Source organism: Pseudopipra pipra, chromosome 17 (assembly GCF_036250125.1).
Source record: "Pseudopipra pipra isolate bDixPip1 chromosome 17, bDixPip1.hap1, whole genome shotgun sequence".
NCBI classification, from domain to species: Eukaryota; Metazoa; Chordata; class Aves; order Passeriformes; family Pipridae; genus Pseudopipra; species Pseudopipra pipra.
This window is the reverse complement of record NC_087565.1, coordinates 60,894-83,765: the sequence shown is the minus strand read 5'-3', so window position 1 is coordinate 83,765 and position 22,872 is coordinate 60,894. Positions and strand designations below refer to the sequence as shown.

At 50.6% G+C, this 22,872-nt stretch overlaps 1 protein-coding gene across 5 annotated transcripts; it reads left to right on the top strand.

Annotated features, from left to right (window-relative positions):
- The first annotated feature begins 1,400 nt into the window (after positions 1-1,400).
- On the top strand, positions 1,401-22,543 carry SGK2 (serum/glucocorticoid regulated kinase 2). Of its 5 annotated transcripts, none has more exons than XM_064673583.1 (15): positions 1,401-3,878; positions 7,387-7,519; positions 12,871-12,940; positions 14,167-14,244; positions 14,720-14,769; positions 15,356-15,413; positions 15,993-16,076; positions 16,393-16,524; positions 17,339-17,451; positions 17,978-18,014; positions 18,592-18,678; positions 19,879-19,974; positions 20,247-20,402; positions 20,785-20,874; positions 21,092-22,543. In XM_064673583.1, exons 1-15 carry the CDS (start codon positions 3,788-3,790, stop codon positions 21,245-21,247), a joined length of 1,431 nt encoding a protein of 476 aa, XP_064529653.1. In that variant the 5' UTR covers positions 1,401-3,787; the 3' UTR covers positions 21,248-22,543. The 5 variants fall into 5 exon arrangements, with proteins under 5 accessions (XP_064529653.1, XP_064529655.1, XP_064529656.1 ...); XM_064673586.1 differs by having other exon boundaries at positions 1,404-3,878; positions 14,187-14,244; XM_064673585.1 differs by lacking the exon at positions 12,871-12,940 and having other exon boundaries at positions 1,402-3,878; positions 14,187-14,244.
- Positions 22,544-22,872: the final 329 nt, after the last annotated feature.

The window sequence follows — 22,872 nt, the reverse complement described above, 5'->3', positions numbered from 1 at the left end:
CGAGTTTTTTCTCTGAATAAGGGGAAGAAAACCCCGTCGCAAACAAAGGGGGAGAAATAAACGAAATAAAGGGCTGGAGGTACCCCTGGCTTGAACCAAACTCACCGAACCCTGCCCAGGGGTGCGGAGCATGGGGTTGATCCCCCCCGGGGCTGTTTTTCCCGCAGCGGGGATTAGCCCCGCAGTCCACACCTGTGATCGAAAACGCCTCGATTTACAGCGATTTAAAAGCTACAACAACTAATTGTCCGCCCGCTGCCGCTGCACAGCGAGGATGAGGATGGGGGGACCCACCGCCAGCGTTCCCGTAGCACAGGCACAGCTGAGATCCCCGTGGAGCTCCTATTATTGCCCTCAAATCACGCCGAGCGCCGGGAGGGGCTGAGGTGTTCTCCCATTTCCCCCGCCCGATCCGGTAGCAACGGGCAGCTCCGCAATGCGGTACCGGGGGTGGGAGGGGGGTGTTGGCACGAGCCGGGAAAGGGGCTGCGGGCAGGAGGGTGGGATATCCCTGCCTGCCCGGAGGAAAACGCATTTCGGGCGGTTTCCCGGGCAGCCTCCGAAAGCAAAGAACAGGGGAGCTGTGGAGTCTATTCCGTCTGGGGTCAGGGACATGTGGTGCCGTGGCTGGGGGGGGGGGGGGGGGGGGGCATCGTAGTGGGACACCTGCCCCCCGGATTGGCCGCATTTCCCTCCCCGCGGTGCCCATTCCTGGGGATATCCATCTATGTCCTGTCTCCATTCTCAACCTTATCTCCATCCATATCCCCATCATCTGCGTCCTCACCCATCCCAGTCCTCATCATTTTCATCCTCATCACCACTACCCCCATCCCGATGCAGGTGACCCCTGATTACCGCCCCGCCGCGGTAATCGCAGCCCGATCCGACTCCCGCGGCCGCCCCCCGCTCCCCTCCCGCTTCCAGCCCGGGGCCACCGCGGCGACGCAGCGCCCTCGCCCGACGGCGCGCCCGGCCCGGAGCCACCGCATCCACCCGCCGGGATACGGGATGCGCCCGGCCCGAAGCCACCGCATCCACCCGCCCGGGATGAGGAGAGCCAGTCGGGCTGGGGAGCTGGGTGAGGGGCTTCCCTTCAGGTGTGCCAACTGTTTCTTCTTCTGCCCTGAGGTATCTGTTCCAGCTCTTGTTTTCTCCTCAGGGACCAGCGTGGGAGGAGATCCAGCCCACCTCCCTGCCCTGTGCAGGGCTGAGAGTATCAGATCCTGGGAGTAAGTGGAGAGCTGAGGAACCCTGGCAGATTAACACACTCCTCTGCACATCTGTGGTTTGCATTTGTTCTGCACGCAGTGGTTAGAGGGTCTTTTTCTCTCTGTGTTCTGCACTGGGGAAGCAAAGGGACGCAGCCAGGCTGGCTGCCATGCCACGCCACGCCATGCCATGCCATGCCACAGCAGCACGGCAGCTGGCTCTCCTCTCCTGCTGGCAGCTGCTTGTGTCTGAATACAGGATGCTCACAGACTAACCTGTCACGGTCTTTGTGTTTTACAGGGGCCAAATGTTCTCTGGTTCAGGACACATGATGATGGAAACCGTTTTATGAAGCTTTAACTTTTCAGAGGTCTTAAACCTAATTCAGCAACTTCCTTTCCCTGCCCCCCCCCTCCACTCCTTGTGAACAGAAATGGCTCCTGCTTTGACTATATTTGGGGCTGTTAAGAAGATTTGTGCCCTTTTTGTGACAATAGGGAAAAAGTCAGGGCTTCGTGCTCCTGTGCCTCAGGGTGCAGACCAGGGAAGTGCGAGTAGAGTGTGCCCTCAGTCCCTGCAAGGGCACCTCAAATCCCTGAGTCCTTCCTAGACACAGTCCCCAACAAGCCCCGCTTCCAGGGAGTGGAGATACCCCTGGCTGGAGGAACTCAGCGAGGCATTTATGCCTCGCCCGCGATGCCTGGCAGCCGGCTGTGCGGCTCCCAGGGATGACAGAGCAGCTCAGCGGCTGGCTCGCTGCAGTTGTCATCTGTGGTGGAGCCAGTGATTACCCAGAGAGCCCCAATGAGCTTTGTCTCGCTGTCAGCTCTGCTCAAGCTCTTCCCTCTGTGTTCCTGCCGGGTGCCGACGGGCGCTCCCGGCTGACGTGCGACGAGCTTGCGAAACGAGCCCGCTCAGCAAGCCGAGCGATAAGCCGAGGCTTTGTCCTCTAAACTTGTCCGTGGCCGGAGCCAGTGTGGCTGTTGGTGCAACCCTTGTGACTTGGGCTCGGAACATGGGCAACCCCTCCAGCCTGCCGCAGCAGACATTTTGATGCTGTGCTGGTACCAGTGGGAGCGTGCATGGGCGCTGTGGGACATGTACAGCCCTTACAGCAGGGGCTGCAGTGGAGTGAGGAAAATAACCCCCAAAATAGCAGCAGGTTTAACTCGGACAAAGCAGAAATCTTCTGAAAAGCCAGCACGATGGCAAAGTCTGATCTCTGTTCCAAATGGCTTTTGTCTGCAGCTTCATAGCTTCTGGTCATGTGCTGCAGCACTCCTCTAAACCTTCTCACTCTGAAACCCAGACAAACAAAGGCCCTCTCTGCACTAGCAGGGAACAGATTTATTTTTCTCTCTGTCTTTACGGTTCCTCAAATACCATAGGGACCTCTGTTTGGACTTGTTCCCTTGAGACATAAGGGTAATACCAAATCTCTGTTATCCTCATGAACCCACACAGCCGTGCCACCCAAACTGAACTGTCAGTGGGAGCTGGGGCGAGATGAGGGTTGAGCTCACTCCTCCCCACATGCTGCTGCTGGTGCTGGAGCTCACAGGGGGCAGGTATGGCTCTGCCTTCTTCCCACACACATGGGGCCAGAGACATTGGCTGCAGTGGCAACTGGATGTCTCGGCCTTGTGAATTTCGAATGCTTCATATCACATATTCCAGAGTCTTTCAGAAAATGCTGGATGGTGACACCGATGTTCTCCACCGTCTGATTTTATATATCTTTGAAGCTTGTAGGTAAGGAGATGGAGTCTTTGCCAGTGACTCCACCAACATGTTCAACCATCAGACTCTTATTTGGGCCCCCACACAGGGATGTGGTGACCACTGGTGGTGACCACTGGTGCCCACTGGTTCTCTCTTTGCCCCTGCAGAGGGGCAAGGAGAGAACCAGGGAGTAAATGGGGGCGGGCGCAAATGGAGGGCAGTAGATTCTGGCTCCAAGAGGGCTCCTCTGGCCTCAGTTCTGATGTGCCCATGGAGCTCAGTCCTTGACAGCTGCTCAGGTGGTTGTTCCTGTGTACATGTGGCCCAGGATGGGGAGCATGGAGCCAGAGGGGGGTCACACGAGAAGCAGAAGGAGCATTGTAGGACTGCTGCACCTCACAACCCAAGCACGTAAGGCCCTGGATGGCCTGCCCCGGACGCAGTGCTGCTGGAGGACAAGGCTCCACCTCACCCCACTCCTTCCCGGCTGGCAAGCTCCATGGATTGGTGGTGTGTTGGCAACAGGTCATATCCACATCCAGGAGGTCTTGCAGGCATTTGGGAGGTGATACATGTCTCATTACCTCTGCTAGGACCCAGCATGTGACCTGGCACAGCCTCCAGCAAACAGAGCACTTTGTTCTGACCCTTTGCACTTCCCTGCCAGCGAGCTGCCCTCTAATCCCCCCAAGGAGGGATTTTCCTCTCCCCCCCCAGCTCCCTGTGCCTCAATCCCCTTTGAGAGAGGTCCAGGGTAATCATTTACTGCCTGCCACAAGCCACTCCTTCGGACTTTTTCTTCGACCTTCAGGCTGAATTACCAAAATAAAAACAACGGGAAGAAGAGCGGTACATGCTGCTTCCCACAGCGGGAGTGTGGCAGTGCCTGTCTGCCCTGCTGCTGGATCCCAGGAGCCCTGTTCCCCACACCTCGCTCTCTGCAGGTAATGCCCATTTGCTTTCTCTGGGATGACTGAGACTTTTCCTTCCTCTGATGAGTTCTGAACTCTTTTGGGAGAAGCAGAAGTTTTTGTGAAGGACTTCGCCCTTGCTGCCAGGAAACCTGGCTGGCTTGTGGGAGAGCTGCTGCTTGGGGCCAGCAGCTGGAAGTGGTGGAAGGTTGATTTCCAGCAGTGGGGTGGTTTCCCGACTGTGGAGAAATCCAGAGAGAAGACAAGCAGCCTCCTTGCTCCTCCTGCAATATTGTACTAGGTGAAAAGATTTCTGGCATTAACTGTGCCTCCCCAGGAAACTTCCATCGCAAGGAGCTTCCATCACCCTGCTTGTCCATGCAGCCCCACATCAGCTCACCTGGGTGAGGTCCACGGGGAGCACCCATGAGTGTTTCTGACCAAGGTGATTTCAAGAGCTGGCAGATCAGCAGAGGTAGCTGGTGACTGACTGTGTGTCCCCATGTCCCTGAGCCACCTGCACAGGGAAAGGAGCTTTGGGCCTGCACAGGCATTTGCAACCAGCACTAGAAGGGTGAGATTTGCTCCAGATATTTCAGGTTGTGTTGGCTGTGGTGTCCCAGGCTGTGTGAGTCTCTGGGGCTGGGCCTGGTGAAGCTCAGGGGTGCTGTGTCCAGCAGCCTTCTAACAGGGCATTCCCAAACCCCCCGATGGCAGGACAGGGAGGGCTGTTCCTGCTGGATGCCAGAGCAGGGGAGCAGAGACAGGCTCAGCAGATTTCAGCACAGCTTTGCTGCTCTTGTAGAGGGGCTCATGGGCTTGACTTGAACTGGGCTGTCCACCAGATCTAGTATACATAGCTCTGCTGGAGACAGTCTCCAGCAGTTGCTTCCCAGAATTTGCATGCGGATAAAAAGGGGTGAAAATGGGTCCTATGGCGAGGAGACGGAGGTGGCCACTCTCAGGAATGGCAATGGGATTGGGGCAGAGCAGGGGAGAGGGTCTTGAAGGCATTTGGGAGGAATGCTGCACCCACAAGCTTTTCTAATGAACCCATTGATGTGTCAGAGGGGCCTGGTTTTGGGCAGTGCAGCTCCCCGAGCTGTCTCCAAGCTGCTAAGCCCTGCTCAGTCAAGCCAGAAAACTGCCTCTCTGCCCTTGGCCCCCCAGGCTGGTCACACTCAGGGCTTGAGATATGAGTGGTGGCCTTGAGTGTGTGCCCTGCATCAGACTGACCTGTGCTGCAGAGGAAAAGAGATGCTCACCCCAAAAAACAGAATTGAGGGTTTGTGGTTTTTTTTTTAAGAAAGGCTCTAAAGCACAAGCTGTAATGTGTCCTGAAGTGCTGCTGGGGAGGAGAGGAGAGGGCAACAAGCAGGAGTTGCACCTTCCCCAGGGACAAGGCTGGCCAGCAACCTTACAGTCAGGTTGCTTCCAACTGCATATAATTTATTCACTGAGACGGTGCCTACACATAAAAGGCACTTAGGAACGAAAAAGTCCCAGCCAATTAATTTAATGGCAATAATAAACTCCAGAATTTATTCCTCAGAAGACGTAAAGGCTTTACAAGAGATCAGTAATATTCTGATGTGTTAATATTTGTAGAAGCAGAGGGACAGAATGTTGCAAGAGTTGCTCAAACCCACTTTAGCTGTCTTTTGGAATAAAAACCTGATCCCCAGTAGTCTCCTCCTGGTTCCTTTCTCCAAAACATGGGAAACACCCCAGCACCCTTGTGGGATTTGCTAGCAAAATCAAAGGCAAAACATGAGCCTGGGTTTTTGAAGCTGAAAGAAAAACATAGAGAGCAGGAAAAAGAATGAAATAGTTTAAAGATCTGCAGTGGTCACCAATAGTCTATTTAGTCTTTAATGAATCATCCTTAAAATGAAGAAATAGGCTCTGAGCTTTTAAAGAACATCCTATCTCTGTTCTATCCTATCCCATTCCATACTATCCTATGCTAGCCCTTACCCAGCAGAGGTAACTGAGTAGCCAAACATTTTAGGTCACCTTTCACTGCAGGTCCATGGAAACTTGCTTTGTGCACTCTAGACAAATATTTGTTTTAGTTTTACCTGAACCTTCCCTGCAATTCTGATTGCTCAGGACTGTGTGGTTCCTCTTCAGTGATACTTTTATGATTGTGGTTATGGATATTACTAGATAGGGAAATTAGGATTACCTTTCCCTGTAAAATAGCACATAAAATGTTATAAGAGAGAGAGGGAGGTATTTCTCTGTGGGTAGAGACAATGGGCTGGGCCTGTTGTCCACTGGACATGTCCTGCCCTGGAGAAGCTGCAAATGTGGCAGGGTGAGTGGCACCAGCCAGGGATGGCCCCAATGGGAGGACCAAACTCAGCCAGGGAAGGACCATGCAGCCCTTGACCCCTTACAGGGCTTGGAGAAGCATGCCCTGTCAGGAGATGTGCATAGAAGGGGTTAAATTGCCTGAAAGCTGCTCCTCACCTCTGAACTCAGGTCCATCAGAGGTTTTCCTGGCACTACATGTTCTCTGAGGGCAGGGAAAGAGCAGCCTGGCACAGAAGACCAACAACACTCACAAAACCCAGCTCTTACATCAACAGATCTCCAGTTTCATTAGAATTGTTTAATTTTGTTTAGGAGCATGCAGGTTCTGGGCAGGGGAATGGGCCAAGGCCAGTCTTGCTGTAAGGGGGCATGGTCGTGCCAGTAGCACCTGCAGGGACACGTGCCTGTGTGATGTGTGTGACCTGCAAACACTCTCACATCCAGCAGCTCCTTCAGCATGACACTGACATGGGCAAGGGGCAGTGTTGGGTGAGGGGGGAGAGCTGCTGCAGGATGTGGCTGGCTGTGGGCACACAAGGCAGGAAAAGGGGGAAACTTTCATCTCTTAGACACAGGGAGGGCTGCCCAGGTGGGCTGGAATCTGTTCACATCTACCTGTCCCCCTCCTGTCTGCCATCATGGGGACAAATGTTTGCCCAGGACACCACTACAGGGAAAGTCACAGGGCTCTGCAGGGCAAAGCCCTTTGCAGCTTCTCCAGGAATATGGTGGCATCTGATGTTGAATTCCCAGGTGGGGACCTGCACTACACTGGGAATTTCCTGGTTGGCCCCGTGTCCCTGTGCTTCCAGAGAATGTCTTCTCCTGTGACAGGGAACCACCGGTGTCAGGGCAGTCACGCTGGGTACAGGGAGAATTAATTTGGTCTTAACTCCTCATCAAAACCCAAAATCCTTTCCTAAGAGCAGAAATGTGTGAATTTAACAGTTTTAGTGTAGATTTCTTCTGTTGTAAAGAAGCCAAACAGCCAGCCAGTACCACCTAGCTCTCTTCCACTGCTCTCCATCTGCCAGTCCCAAAGCAATTTGCCACTGAAACAGTGGCAGAGCACCCTTGGTGATCTCCACCAGACTGACTGGCGGGTGGATGCTGGCCAGACAAGTGTTGGGGAGCTGTCCCGGTGTCCCAGAGCTGGTGAGCAGCCAGTGCTGCACCTCAGGGCTTGTTTCTGCTCTTACTCCTGTGCCCTTCACATTTGCAGGAGGAGAAACATCTGCGTGCTCTGCTTCCCGAGGACACCCTGTGCTGGCAGCTGAGCTCCTAACCCTGTTCCAGCTGGCTTATGTTCGTGGCCTGGATGGAGCCCTCCTCCACTGCTCTGGGCAAGACAAAGGGTAATGCTTCTGGCTGGTACGGTGTCACTAAGCCCTGGGGATGGATAGGGCATGGAGAAGGCTTCCCCATGGAGGTCTCCTACTAGCGTTGGGCTGCGGAGCAGCTGGCAGAGGGCACAGCCCTGTTGTACATCTTCCTGGTGGACTCCACTTGGGCTCACGTCACAGCCCTTTGCCAGGGCTCACCCTGTCCAGCAAAGACTGTGTGAAGACCAGCTCCCATGGGACATGCAGGGAATCCAGGAGGTGTTTGTGTGCAATGGAGGCAGCTTTGCATCACATGCCTGGCTCTGAGTGACACCCAGTGCATGCACAGCCCTTGAGGGTCAGTGACCCTCACAAACAGCACAGGTAGGATGGACAAAACCAACCCAACATCACTTTGCCTGCCAGTATCTGTCACCAGATTAGGCATTTTATGCATTTTAGCTGTAAAAACTTTTCCTTAGAGGATTCTTCCGCTTCCTCTTCTTTGCATAGAAAACGAGTTTTTAATTAAAGATGCTTTTTTCCATGGAAAAGAAAATCACGTAGATTTTATTGATGACACCAAGATTTTCATGAAAGAAACAGAAGCAGAAGACACTGACTAGAAAATGTAAGTTAGCTGATAAAAGTATTCTCAAACTTGACCATTTCACTTCAAGTGGAGGCAAAACTGGAGAAAAGAAAAACATATTAGGAGATACTCTTGGAAGCTGAAAATGCTGATAGCTTGAGGGTGTTGGCTAAGCAAAAAAATCAGGCTTCAACCTGAGAGAGAACAATATTTCAAGCAACATGCTGCTTCCCCTCCCTCATTACACATGGCAACAAGCACATAACCTATTCCAGATGATTTCTTCCTAGTAGCTGTAGTCTGGCATGAGGGATCTGTCCCAGGGTGGCCAGCCCCTCTGCTTCCCTCAGGGAATTCTGCCCACACCCCTGCCTTTACCTCCTTGCACCCACCACTGAACTCGCTCTATAGGCCACTTTTCTACAGGGAGATTTTACAGGAAACTACAACAGAAGCAAAAAGCGACTGCTTTATTTTTAATGAAGAGAGAGAAGACAGCCCTTCTTCCAGATCTCCTTTTGCTTAGTCTCTGCTGTCTCAAATCACCATGCTTCCCCTCCTCAGGTGTTTATGTTTGCAGTTAATACCGTCCTTGCTGCCCTGGCTGCAGCCACCCAGGACACTGGAAGGAGCAGCATCTTCTGGGTTTGACCTGAGTCAAATGACAGTTTTGACCTTCCTCCAAGCTACAGGACAGTGGACAGATTTCAAGCTTACCAACACGTAAAAAATTATTCAGAATACGTCCTGCCTGCCAGGATGTAATTTGCTCCTGCTCAGCACCTGCACCTCTCCCTCCCCATCCAAAACTATCCCTCCCACCTAAATTCTAACTCCTTGGGTATAGCTGGCAGGTATCTCTTCATCTTTTGCAGCTGGTCAGCTTTTCCTGCTTGCTTTAAAGGGCTGCTGGGAAGCAGCAGTAGTGGTATGGCCATACTGAGGATGACTGTGTCCAGGGGCTAAATGGACTGCTGCAGGAAAAAAAGCCTATTCCCATCTGGGTTTTAAGAAAGAGCCTTGGGCTCCTGGTCTGCCGGGGCAATCTGGGCGGGCTGATACAAAGATGGGAAGTATGGGAAATGAAGGGTCTCAGCACTCACTGGTTGTGAACTGCTTTGCATGCTTCAGGACTCGGCCTCCACTGGTAGATGTGTTCCCAGGTATGTTGGATGCTTTGTTTTTTATTTTCACAGGATTTTTTTTTGCAAAATGCTGCGAGCTTTAGCCACCTGCTATTTTCTTTAAGTTTTGCATGTAGTTTTCCTCAAAAATCTGGAGAGTTGTTTGTCAGTGGGCTCCAGCTTGCCCAGAGCCAGGGCTGCTTGGCTGGCTTCCTACACTGGTTTGCAGTGTCCCTGGGGTGTAGGGTAGAGGATCTGTAAGAGAAAATTGGGCAACCCAGGAGCCTTGCAGAGGATGGCTGAGAGCTTCCTTGAGTGCAGAAAAGTGCTTTCAGGTCTTTCCTAACCTGCTCCTGGACTTGCTGTGTACAACTATAGTGTCTCAATGGGAATGAAAGTGGAGTAAAATGGTGGCTTGCAGCTATCTCTTAGATCTGTGGCAGGGGAAAACTTGAGCCTTTTTTTCTCCCCAGTAAAAGCATGCGTTTGCAGGAATCACCCTTCTGTGCTCCTTCTCTGAGATGAAACTGGGGCATCTCCCCCCTTTAGCTGCAAGCAGCCCCTGTGCTGGGTGGAAGCTGTGGCCTGCCTTAGGTGACTCTCCAAACTCTATGCTTCCTCCAAAACATCACCTGCTGTCCCAGTGACAGCTTGCCACACCTCCTTGCCTCTCCGTGCTGGCAGCCAGCCCTTCCCAGAGCGAGAGGGGATGAGGGACTTGCTTGGAGGGGTTTGCAATCTGGGTTAGGTAGGGAAGGCTGCCGAGAGCAGTGCCATCCGGGAGGAGGGTGGGAGGCAGCTCACAGATGACGAATCTGTGAGGTTGCCTCTCTGTACAAGGTACGTGTTGCATTAGTAATGTGTTTGTAGCAAATAATGCTGGGCTAGCATGGGAATGTGGGTCACCACTGCCAGAACTGTGCAAGGGAGAGGAAGCTGCTTGTGCCGTGCTGGGAAGAAAACGTATGTTGCTGAGGGATGTGTGGTGGGGGGAGACATAGCTGCAGTAACTGCTCCAACTTGTAAGTAGCAGCTCTGTGTTGTGTGAGTGGGTTCCTGCTGCCTGGGGGATTGCTCTGGCCAGGAGTTGGGGGTCTTTGAGGAGGGGAGAGTGGGGTGCAGGAGTTTGTGTTCCTAGTGTGGAATAGTCACATCATATTGGGGGAACTCCTGGACTTGCTTGCTGATGCTCTCTGTGGCCCTGGCTATGCCTGGAGCATTCCTGCTGCGCCAGCAGGCACAAGGAGGAATGCAGCCGGGCATGTATAACCAAAGATTCCAGTGTATTTTCGTGACCTATTTCTGGTTCTGTTGTTCAGTGTGTGTGCGCTCAGGAAATCTTTGTGCTTTAAGGGGAGTAGGGTTTACTAGTGATCAGGAAAAGCCTACTTGACTGCTTCAGAGATTTAGACCACAAACTAACCTGGCATTGAAGGTGAACCGCGGTTGGGAAAGGTGGCTCTGAACTCTCTGAATAGAGAGTGATATGGGATGGGGATATACATAAACTAAAAATGTGCATGGTATTTCAGTGCACAGGCTCTAGTCTCAGAGTAAGTCCATTTAATGAACACGCTTTGTTGGAAAATGCTGCCCTTGGTCAGCAGGGACTTGTTGAGTGGCTTTATTTCCAGCAAAGAAGCAGTGGAGCAGAACGGGGCTGATGGAAGGAAGCATGCGCAGGCTGCCAGGCTGGAAGAGGTTCTTGCCTACTTGCAGGCTATGGAGACCTCGATAGAATTGGCTTGTCCAAGCCCCTTGGAGCAAGTCAGAAACTTGTACTGGTAATAAGTTACCTCCAAGGCAGATTGATTTTTTTTTTTTTTTTTCTGTGGCTTGGCTGTGTGGTCTCCAAGATACCCAAGCTGCGACATCTCCGTCTGTGTCTGAGCCAGTATTTTCCCTGGAGTCTAGGGTAGGAACAGTGGCAGCAAGCTGACCCTGGATCCAAACCCAAGTTTGTGGGGGCCCAGATTAGGAGGAAACGGGCTGTATCATCTGATGAATGGCAGCAATGCATGGAGGGGGAGTGAGGTTATAGGTTGGGTTGCTCTGGTAAGAGGCTCCTGAGCAGGCGATGGGAGCCTTCACTCCTCTACCTATTGCTGCCAGTGCAGCTTGAGGCTTGTCCACACACACCTGTGTACCCCGGCCATTCTCTGTGCCAACCTTCTCCCTGGACCTGAGCCTTGAGTGAGTGTTGCCTGCTCCAAACACAGCAGTGATGATGTCCCATGATATCAGACCAGGCTGGCTCGCAGACTCTGGGAGAGATGCAGCCTGAGGCAGGTGTTTGATGACCTTCAGCAGACCTCGGTAAGTTGGAGGAGAGTCAGACTGTCAGGGAAAGAAGGATTATGCCCAGTGGGAGGAAATGGGCCTTGATCTGTCTGGGTGCTGCCTGCATCTTGTCCCTCCTTGTGGATGCCAGCTGAGACAGGCTCTTGTATCTGCTGCAGGACAAAGTACAGACAAGGTCAGGGGCTCAGACCAGCCTGGTGTTGTAAACTCTCTCACTGCATGATTTGTGGGTTTTGCTTTAAGTTTCTGCTTTTCTTTTCTTATCCATTTGGAAACTCTAAACCCACAGCTTAGTTTTTTGGCTCCTTATCAGAGCTGCACCCAGATCCCAGACCTGCTTTTGGGGTCAGTTCAGTGGCTCTTGGTAGCACACAGGTCCCTCTGCCTAGCAGACCCAAAGATCCATGCAGGAGGGGTTCTGCAATGGGCTTGTGTTTGCCTCAAAACTTGTCCTACAAACTCTTTGCCCAGGGGAAGAGTCTCTGGTGGTTGATGCTGCTGATTCCTCGGTCTGTTGAGGAGCTATTCCAAGATGACAACTTACCTGAGTCTACAAACCCCCTTTTTTTTAGAGGGACAGGGCAATGTATGTTTCTGTGAATATTCTGAGTCTTCCTTTCCCTCCAGTGACAGAACTAAGCAAAACTAGGAAATCCTCTGTACAGGTTGCACTTCTTGGGCTTCTCTCTGGCTCAGCCTGTGCAGCAGGGAGCAGGCTTGGGACTGCCTCTCTGTGAAGGGAGAGGTGATGAAGATAATGAGTGGTGGCAACCACCCACACGGCTGAGGAGCAGGGATGCTCCGTGGTGGGAATCCCCGCTTCTGGCACTGGCTACGTGTCCTTGGGCAGGTCACTCACTGTGATGTGTGTGTGCTGGCTTACCTCCTGCAGGGCTCTGAAAGGTTTCATTCATGTCCCTAATTACTTGCAGAGACCTGAATGAAAGGGACAGTGGATGTGCCAAGGATGTGCCAAGTATGTGACATCATCGTCCTTGTGGGAACTCTCCTTGTTCCCCCCCCCCCTCCACCCCCCCACCCCCCCACTCCCCACCCCCTCCCGGAATCAGGAGTGGCTCAGGAGGGCTTGACAGTGGTGCTCTAGCCTGAGTTCCCTGTGCTGTGGGAGGCGGTGTCCATTTTGTGGCACTTATCCCTGTCCTGTGAGCTATTGAGGGCTCCTGGTGGGGCCGGGAGGGAAGATGTCCTGGTTCCTATAATTTCCTGGTTATTTTGGTATGTGAGTGGAAGGGGGAGGAGGGTGGCTGTGGAGAGAAGAGCAAGGTCAGTGAAGAACAAATGTGCCTCTGTGCACTTGTGATCACACTGCCAGCTAATCGGCTTCGGTGCTCCAACTTTCCTCACAGAACTCATCAAGCACGGCCGGGAGAGGATAGGGCAAACCATCAAGGCCTCCGGCTCCAGGCTCTGCTCGTAGTGAGTATAAAATGCTCTCAGTGGGATGAGAGCCCTTTAACAGCTCAGCCCGATAACCCCTGCGCTGGCTGAGTGGTGAATGGAGCTGGCTGGCACCGGGCAGATATGGGCAGTGCTCAGGGACAGCCGCCAGCATCCACTGCTGCCTGGCATCTCCTGCCATGGGTAGCCTGGCTGCACGGGAGGGGGGCTTGGGGATGATTGGCGGTCTGTGCCTGCTGGCATGTGGGGGTACAGAGAGGGAACGCCCACAGGTGAGATGTGAGGAGGCTGGTGGGTTCTTTGGGCCCCCTCTTTGGGAGTGGTAAGACAGAGGGTGGCTGTGGGGATGAGAGCCTTCAGAGCTTCCCTGCAGTGTTTGAGGGCTTGGTGGGGCTGAGTGGGAGTCGGCTCTCTGGGGCAGGGGAGAAGGGAACAGAGCTGCTTGTTTTGTTCGTTATCTCCTTAATTCTGGCTTTTGAAAGGAGCATGGGGGAATCCTCTAAACCAAAGGGGGAGAATCCCTAGGGTGGGGGGACCCACCCATCCCCAGTGATGCCTGATCAGGGCAGATCTGAACCACCAAGTGTTTGAGTCCAGGTTTTCCAACCCCAGCAGTAGTTGCACTAGGTAGATAAGTCCTGTGCTCACTGAGCCAGCCCTGGCTGCCATGTTGAGCTCCTCTTCCCTGCAGAGTCAATAGCCCCGAGCTGCCCTGTCTGACCTGGCCTAGGGGGAATGGCCTCTGACAGGTGCCATCCTGATGGCATGTGGTGGTTGGACCCAGCTGGACTCTCCTGGCTGCCCTGTGGGGGCACTCACTGGGTTGCAGGGCTGGGTGCTGCAGCATCACTGTGCAGTGGGGTGGGGGCTGCACCTGCCTCAAGAGGGGTCTGGCCACAGCTAGGAGGGCTGTGACTTCACCTGGCCCTGCTGGGCTGTGCTGGTCCTCACATGTTGGTGTTCTGACTGGTTTCTGCTATTTCAAGTCAAGGGCTAACCGTGGTATTTATACGCTTGTGCATCCATGAACCTTTTTTCCCTAATCTGCTCCCAGTGTTCACTGCCTCCCCTGGAGGGTGTACACCCCCATCCCTTGGGGGGTAGCAGTGCTACCAAGGGAGTAGCTGGGGAACTCAGCTGAGCCCTCCTATGATGGAGAGGTGCACATACCAGGGTCTGTGCTGCTCCCTGGCAAGTTAATGATGTGAAGATGTTTCTCTCTTGGATTTTGTTTTGAACACTAGCTTGCTCTTCTTTTTCCAAGTGCTGAACGAGTTGCTTTTTTAATGGATCGTTCCCGGAGCCCAGACAAAAGCACCCAGGTGAGATCAGGGCTCTGAACCAGCAAATCCTCACTTCTGGGACAAAAGGGGCTGGTGTCTTTAGATGAAAAACAAGCAGGAGAGCCTGTGTTAGCCTGCTGGAAGTCTTACTGCTGCTCTGTCCTTGTGGGTGATGCTGGGTGGAAAAAAAGAAGAGCAGAGAGGACATATATAGCCTTTTGGACAAGACATAATGCTCCCAGAGTCTGGGGAGGGGAAGATTCCTGGGGAGGAGGAAGAGTATGTGTGTCTGTACTCCTTGTCATTGGGAAGAGGGAGGAGGTAGTTCCACGGAGCTGGATGTGTATAAGGCCACCTAAAGTGGCCTTAGTTAAAAGTTTGCCAAAACGAGCACTGTGTCTCTTGCTGATGGGTGTTTATCAATGGCTCAGTGTGAGGGGATGCTGTATTGAGGAAGGGAAAGCACAGCCTGCAGCATGGTCCTTGTGACTAACATTATTGTTATCTTCTCTAGCCTTCAACACCAACTGACAACATCAACCTTGGACCTTCTGCTAACCCCAAGTAAGCTCCCTGTAAAGCCAGGTAGGGTGTGGAGTGTGAAGAGGTCTGGCAGGGGAATGCAGATGGTCTCTGTTTCTCACATGTGTGGTGCCTGCAAAAGTCCTAACAACTACATTACTTGGCCTTTAACACCATGTGTGTTACCAGTGCACCAGCTTTCAAGACATTAAGCTGTAGCTGGTCCTTGTTATCATAATCATCCTCTCCTGTCCATATCTGCAGCCCCTTGTCCCATCTCTCTTGAGAGACAGTGAGGGAAGATCTTCTTTGTAACTGCTGGCTCCCTGACTATCTTTCTCTAGAAAAAGTGTCCTCTCTAAAGGTGTCACTTGTTCTTGACAGGTGCTTTCACTTGCTGCTGTGTTCAGCATGTGGGTTGCTGAGGGATTGCTCATGCTGTGCTGGGTCCACTGACATACACAGTGTGAATCCCGAGGTGGCTGGGAGCAAGGGTCACCCATCCAGTGCCCTTTAATCCCTTTCACAAACACTCATCTTTCCAAGCAGGAACTTTGCTTTGATGGTAGTGTTGCTGTTGCCTGTTTCTCTCCCAGAAACATTAACTTATTTCATTCTTGTCTAACAGTGCCAAGCCAACAGACTTTGACTTTCTGAAGGTTATTGGCAAAGGAAGCTTTGGAAAAGTAAGTGGGTTTTTACAGGTGGGCTGTAGCGTGGAAAGCAAATATCTTGCTAAAGGAATTTCTAGCTGTGTCCTTTGCATGTCTCATGAGGTGTTTAGCCTGAGTATGGCTGAGATTAGGTAAGCCCTGAGATAGGGTTTTCATAGTCCATTCTTACTCTGAGCTGTCCTGCCATCTCTTTAAGGACTGAAGTGTGAGGTGCTTTATGCTCAGGGTGCTGATGATAAGGAGCAGTGCTTGATTCAAAATGAGCTTCAGATTTCTTCAGGTAGCAAAAGAACTCCAGACAAACCTGAACCTGGGAGACAGCCTGGATCCCCTTTAAATGGAACTGTCTCCCCAAATGCTCCAAACTGTTTTCTTTTGAGTGTCTAAGTGATGTATGTGGAGGTGTTGCATGCTTTTTTTCTGGCAATGAGAAAGTGATGAGAATTCACAGGTCTGGAACTGTCTTTAAAGCTTTGTACCTGACCCTCTGGAGTAGTGTAATCACGCACAAGACTATTGAGCTAATGAGGAAACACTAACCGAAAGGCAGAAGGTGAGGCTGAAACCCGTAACCAGGACCTTGTGTTGCAGGTTCTCCTGGCCAAACGCAAGTGTGATGGGACTTTTTATGCAGTGAAAGTCTTGCATAAGAAAACCATCCTCAAGAAAAAGGAGGTACGTTTGCTTTCCTTGGCTATTTCTGCAAATAGTGGTCAGTGTATGAGCTATCCTGGTAATGCAATTGGGGTACCTGGTGGCTGTCATTCATGTAGGCAATTTGCATGTTAGACATGGATTTCTCTGTGCTATGGGAACATGAAGAACAGAGATTAAATGGGTCAGATAGCAGGGAGTGATTCCCTTTCCGGGGCTAGAAATGACTCTCTTTGGCTTGCAACCTCCACCCATTTTGAAAACAGCAGTGAGCCCCTATGACAGGCTGGGCTGGACCCTTGCCTGAAACCCTAATGCCTTGTCTGCTTCTTGATAGCAAAATCACATCATGGCGGAGCGCAATGTGTTGCTGAAAAATGTCAAGCACCCCTTCCTTGTGGGACTCCATTACTCCTTCCAGACCTCGGAGAAGCTTTACTTTGTACTTGACTATGTAAATGGAGGAGAGGTGAGTGCACTTAGAGGCTTCCTTTTTGATCCTTCTCAAACATGCTGCTTTATTGCCTAAAACTGTTTCTTGTCAGAAGATAATCATGTTGAGGTATAATGCTGCTTTGACCGCCAGAAAGGAGCAGCCAGGAACACCTGGCATTACCTCATCTGTAAACTGAGTGAAGATCTTGCTGACTAGGACCTGAGCCAGATGATTCCTAAAGCAAGGATGCTGAGAAAATTATGTGTTAGGGGTGTTTTAAAATCCTATGGAGAATATAGGAAATACTGATGCTAGTGAGCTTTAGGCAAAACCCACCTGTGGGCCAGCTCTGGATCTGTGTCACCCAAGTGTGCTTGGGCGATGTCAGCACACTTTTATAGAATTTTTCTGTGCTGTAGAAGCTCACTTTCTTCCAGCTGTCTTTCTGTACTATCTGAAACTGGCTGGGAGATATTGGTAACGTGGATTTATTGCCCAAATAGAGTTTATGCTGGGGATCTTGTGTTCAGATCTAGGCATGTATCACTTCTTGTGGCTAGGCTACCAGTAGTACGTGAGCTGTACTAAGCTAGGAGCTTAACTAGATCAGCAGAAGATGTTTTTCAGAGAATTAATTATTTATTTGGGGGAATGAAGAGTAGAACAAAGGGAGCAATTTATAGGAAGGTGTTTGGGCTGCTTAAAGGGGCTTGGTTTGGGCTCATTTGGTGTTATTTGTGCGCTACTTGCTGCAAAGACGTTTTCACTTGAGTAGCTGGCTTTCAGCCTTGCTCCAGATAGCCTTCAGTTTTTTAGAAAAATGATCAACCCTCTCATCTGGCTGTAGCTCTTCTTCCACTTGCAAAGGGAGCGCTGTTTCCGTGAACCCCGGGCCCGGTTCTATGCTGCAGAAGTTGCCAGTGCAATTGGGTACTTGCATTCCTTAAACATCATTTACAGGTAAGACACGTGTCCTGCTGGGGAGGGCAAGGCCACCAAGTGTGCCCAGCAAGGTTGTGTCAGTGCTGGGGAGGGAAAGGGCTTCCCTGGGGCCCTGCAATATATTCAGGACTGAAATAGCTGAAGAATTTCCTACCCCAGACAAGACTGACTAAAGGTGCTGCTGGCACTTACCCTTTCAAGAAAGATCCTGTCTGCACAGGACCTGGTGGGCAATAAATACTCTCAGACTGATAGTGGGAAGGAGAAAGAATGTTTAAGTGTAAAAATATCAAAACCCCTGGCTCAATAAGAGAGAAATCATTGCTCCATAACAATTTATGCACAGAAATGCAGGCTAACACCTGATCCTGTATGTCAGCAGCCTTTCAATGTTTGCATGCGTGTATGTTGATGGGAATCTGCACTTCAAGAAGGTCTGGACTGGGAGGCTTTGTTAGCTCCTGCTCTTAGCTGATGCTGTTTCAGATTCATGTTTTCTAAGTATCTGGCCAAATCTGCTCAAACAGCACCTTTTGTCTTGCAGAGACTTAAAACCTGAGAACATTCTCCTGGATTGCCAGGTATATTCACAGCTTGGGCTACTTTCCTTCTGTCTTTAAAAGCATCAGGACTATAAACAGAGGGCTGTGGTTCTGCAAGCTGGGCTATAACTCACATCATGGCATGGATTTTGTATGTCTGCCCCACTGCACTTCTGTGCAGATCCTGCAAGGGGGATTGAGCCTGCCCTCTGCAGAACTGCAAACACTGTGGGGCTGGGCTCATTCCCAAAAGCTGGGACCTGACTTCTGGGCAGGGATCAGGGATGTGAAGAACAGGGTCCCTGCTGCTACTCTGGTGGTGAGCACTATTAAACAATCTCTGGGATAAAGCAGCAGCAAAGTACAGATGTGATGGATCTCTTCATAGTTATCCAGTTGTAGACAAATAAAACAAACAAACAAAAAAAAATCCAGACTGTACTTTCTCTATAGGCTCCTGTACTTGTGCTATAGGATGTCCATAGGGGAGGGAGCGGAGAGAGATGACCAGTGGGGAACTAAAACCCCCGTGAGATGCAATGTGAAGGCAAATACTTGGAAACCCTGTCTCCTCTCTAGGAAGAGTGAGCCAGGCTGAAACTCCTCTCTTCTTTAGGGACACATAGTATTGACAGACTTCGGACTGTGCAAAGAAGGAATGGAGCAAGAGGAGACAACTTCTACTTTTTGTGGCACTCCTGAGGTACAGCATATGCTGGGGCTTTGCTGTGATTTGCTGCTCTGAGTCTTCAGCTTATGTAGCATCTCAAAATATGGACTCTAAATTAGACCGCCTTAGGCTCTTTGAGGTTGTTGGCCTGAAACTGGAGTTCAAGTAAGGCCTTCCCTACTCATCAGAGATGGTTTTATCCGTAACAGCTAAACTCTGACATTGCTGTGCTATCAAGGGCAGGGATCCCTGCACTCGGAAATGGCCAGACTTGTGAAACTGCAGCTGTTTCGGGTATCTGTGGAGGCAACTTTGACCCTGGGAGCCTGTGAGCAGGCTGTTTACCTGCTCCAATACCCTGGAGCTGCAAAACAGGGAACCTGCTGCTGCTGACATGCACCTGACCTTGCTGTGCTCTCCTATGTGTACTTGGTATGCATGAGTTGCAAAATGCCCTGTGCAGAGGAGAGGACCAGGCTCCCCTCTGGAATGTGAACATTGCTCAGAAGGGAAAAAATATCTTTTCTCCAATGTCCCCCAACCAGGTTTTGTGAAAACCTGTTTCCAGTTTGGCTTCTTGGAGGTTTTTTTCCTTCTTCTTGCTGAGCTGAGGATTTTGGTAGCACTTCAGCCTAGGTAATACACCTCTCCTGCTGCTCTTCCTAGACAACTTGAAGGAGGGTTTGCGAACAGCACACCTTCCAGTTTTCAAGCTCAGCAGAAGTGGGCAGGAAATTGCCTCTTATGCAATAGCACAGCATGAACCAAGTAGGAATGTTTGAGCTTTGTTTTCTAGTTTTCATGTGTGTTGGTGTCTTCCTGTTCTAGACAGAACCTGATAGTACATAGAGATAATTCTGTGGGAGGCTGTTTATTCTGCAGACTGCTCAAATTCTTGCCTGTTGCCCCTTGGTGGTGGTTATTGGTAGTTTTGCTGTTTTGGACAGTCTTGTTGGGACTGAAAACAGCAGCTTTTTCAAAACCACATGAGCCTCTTAGGGATGTGATGTGTCAGTGCGGGACAGGTTTGCTGGTTGAATTGTGATGGGTGGCAAATCCTTGTACAAGTCCTCTATAGCAAGAAAACCTTCAGTAGCCTGGAAGAACACTGGGGGCTGCACCTCTGTGCTTCCTAATGCATTTACTCAGCTTGAGCCGCAGCCAGATTTGTGACATACAAGGGCAAAGCCCTTCTTTATAGCTTGACTCAAATGTTTGCTTCTGACTTCCCAGTACCTGGCTCCTGAGGTGCTAAAGAAGCAGCCCTATGACAGGACAGTAGACTGGTGGTGTCTAGGAGCTGTCCTCTATGAAATGCTGTTTGGACTGGTAAGTTTAGAAATGGTCTCTTTTACTTTACATGGTAGAGAACTTATTTTCAAAGCTGTGGTGTGAGGTTGGTCTGGTGTTCACATGGTACCTGATAGATGACTAAATCCTGAATTAGATGACCTGGTTTAATCATACCATTGTACTTTTGAGCAGAGACGTGTCAGGTCTCCCTCGTCTACTCACAGCAGGTGTCATTTTTGATCTGCAATGTGTGGTACCTTATGGTAGCTCATGTTTTACCTGGCTGCTTCTCCTCTCTTTCAAATCAGCCTCCTTTTTACAGCCGGGATGTGTCTCAGATGTATGACAACATTCTGCACAAGCCACTCCAGATCCAAGGAACCAAGACGGTAGCAGCTTGTGACATCCTCCAGGGACTCCTCCACAAGGAGCAGAAGAGGAGGCTGGGTGCCAAAACAGACTTTGTAGGTGGCTTCCACTATGATCAGGAGGGAGAATAGATGGGAAAGCTTTCTATTCTGAGCCTTTCTTTTATGATAACGCCACTGCCTTGGATAAAGCTTTCCACACAGTGTGTCCCTCCAGCCTCCTAAAAGGGGCATATGAGGTTGTCTTGGATTTCCAGAGAGAAAGGTGTGGTGGCAAGCTAGGGATACCAATGTGTGATGGGTCATTTCCCTTCAAGGGATTACTGGACTGTGACCCTCATGTATTAAGGATTTGTGGGCATGGGTATGTGGTAGCTCCAAGTCTTGCTTCAACTCTTTAATGCTGTGAGACCAGCTGGCAGGTGCTGGAAAAGGAGGGTTGGCAGAAGTCTAACATTTCCCCCTGCTTTCTATGCAGCTTGAGATAAAGAACCATGTATTCTTCAGCCCAATAAACTGGGATGATTTGTACCACAAGAGGATTACCCCTCCATTCAACCCCAATGTGGTAAGTGGGTGTTTCTGGTTTTTTATATATAGGAGTACAAAAGGGACCCTTCTGTAGATGCCTTATGCTGACACTGAGGGTTCTGAGGTGTGGACTAGGAACTGTAAATGCAGTGCTGATGGTTCTTCTGGAACAGCAGCTGTGTTGGACTGTCTGAACACGAGGGGCTGGGTTCTGTTCACTCAAAATGACAGTGTGTCTCTGCTCCTTGGCTTAGGCTGGTCCAGCTGATCTGCGACACTTTGATCCAGAGTTCACCCAAGAAGCAATCTCTGCCTCCATCACCCACACACCTGACCTAGCAGCCAGCAGCTCCAGTGCCTCAGATGCATTTTTAGGATTTTCTTATGCACCAACTGAAGAGGACATCTAAGTTTTACAAAGGCTTTGAGAAGCCAGATTTTAAATGAATAGGTTTTATGTTTTTTTTTTTGTTTTGTTTTGACTGGGTTTTTGGGTTTTCTGTTTGTTTGCTTGTTTGTTTGTTTTCTGTTGGTTTTTTGAGAGGATTTTGTCCTTTGCTCATGGCTTAAGGAAATTGGGACTAACACACTAACTGGCTGGGATGGAACAGAGCTCAACTTTTGCTGTTTGGTGGATTTCCCCCAAATATTTCCCTGCCAGGACTGTTTCCCTGGCAGAGAAAGTGGGACACTGATTATGGTTTTCCCTCTGAGTGTCTTGTACTACTTGGCAGAATTGTGTTCACCCTGTGGTTGTATTTATGGTTGAGGTATGTGCCATCATTCACATCAACAGCCATGTCCCTGTAACTGGCCACCTTTTTCCCCTTTGTTTTTCCTTTTTGTTTTTGTTGGGGAGCTGTGCCCAGCTCTGTCCAACTGCTTTCCCCACCTACTCAATTGAGAAGGGAATTCTTCACACAACCATGAATATTGGCTTCCTTCCTTTAAGTAGACTGTGTCACTTAAGCCACTCATTCTGGGCTGAGCTGGGCTGAGGGAAAACTGTTCACCAATTGTTGCTCCAAAGGCAGCTGCAGGTCTGCAAATCCTGAACTGCACTGGGGCCTTTGATGCCAGCCAGTCTCTCCCCAAGGTGAGTGGATCATCTCTCTGGGTGAATTAGGATGCTGCTGAAGCACTAAGGAGGCTGTTATGGAGGAGCCAATGTGTGGGAGGAATATCCCAGATCAAAGGGGTGGGGAAGAGGCTGAATTGCTTGGAAAAATAACTCTATGGCTGAACCCTGCTTGGGGTGGGGGGTGTCTTTCACAGCATGTGCTTGACTTGCCCATGACACATCAACACAACTGTGAGGAGCACGTGGAGTACAGGATAGTGCACAGCAAAGGGTGGCCAGCAGTGCCAGGGTCCAGTACTCATCTGAAAACACCCATCACTGATGTTTAACAGTTATTTATTCTGCCTTAATTTAAATGCTGGTGTATTCATTGAATATCGCTTCCCACTTTTTCTTTTTTAAGCTGTTTTATTTCGTTGCTGTGGGGAAAAGAGGGGGATCTTAGAGCTTCCACTGTAACCCAGGGATAAACAAGGGACTTTCTGCAAGTTGTGTGGTGCTCATGCTATGGGGAAGCTTGTGCTGGAACTTTTTTTTTTTTTAATTGGACTTTATCTTATGTATGCTGAAGTCATGGGGAATATGACATGGTTTATATTAAAGTGCAAACACTGATGTGCATCCATATGGCTGTCCTGGAGGTGTGAGGGGGGAGGGAGCAGGGTGGGAGGGTGGTTGGTCTATGCTGTGTGTGAGAGCACTTACCTGCATGCATAAAGTCACTAAAACTGCTGGTTTTAAGTTTAAAGAAGAAATAGGTTAATCATAGAATCATATGATGGTGTGGGTTGGAAGGAGCCTTCAAGCCCCTCTAGACCAGGTTGCTCTAAGTCCTGTCCAGCCTGGCCTTGAACACTCCCAGGGATGGGGCAGCCACAGCTTCTCTGGGTAACCTGTGCTAGGGCCTCACCACCCTTACAGGGAAGAGCCTGCAGGCGTCAGGACCGGGATTTT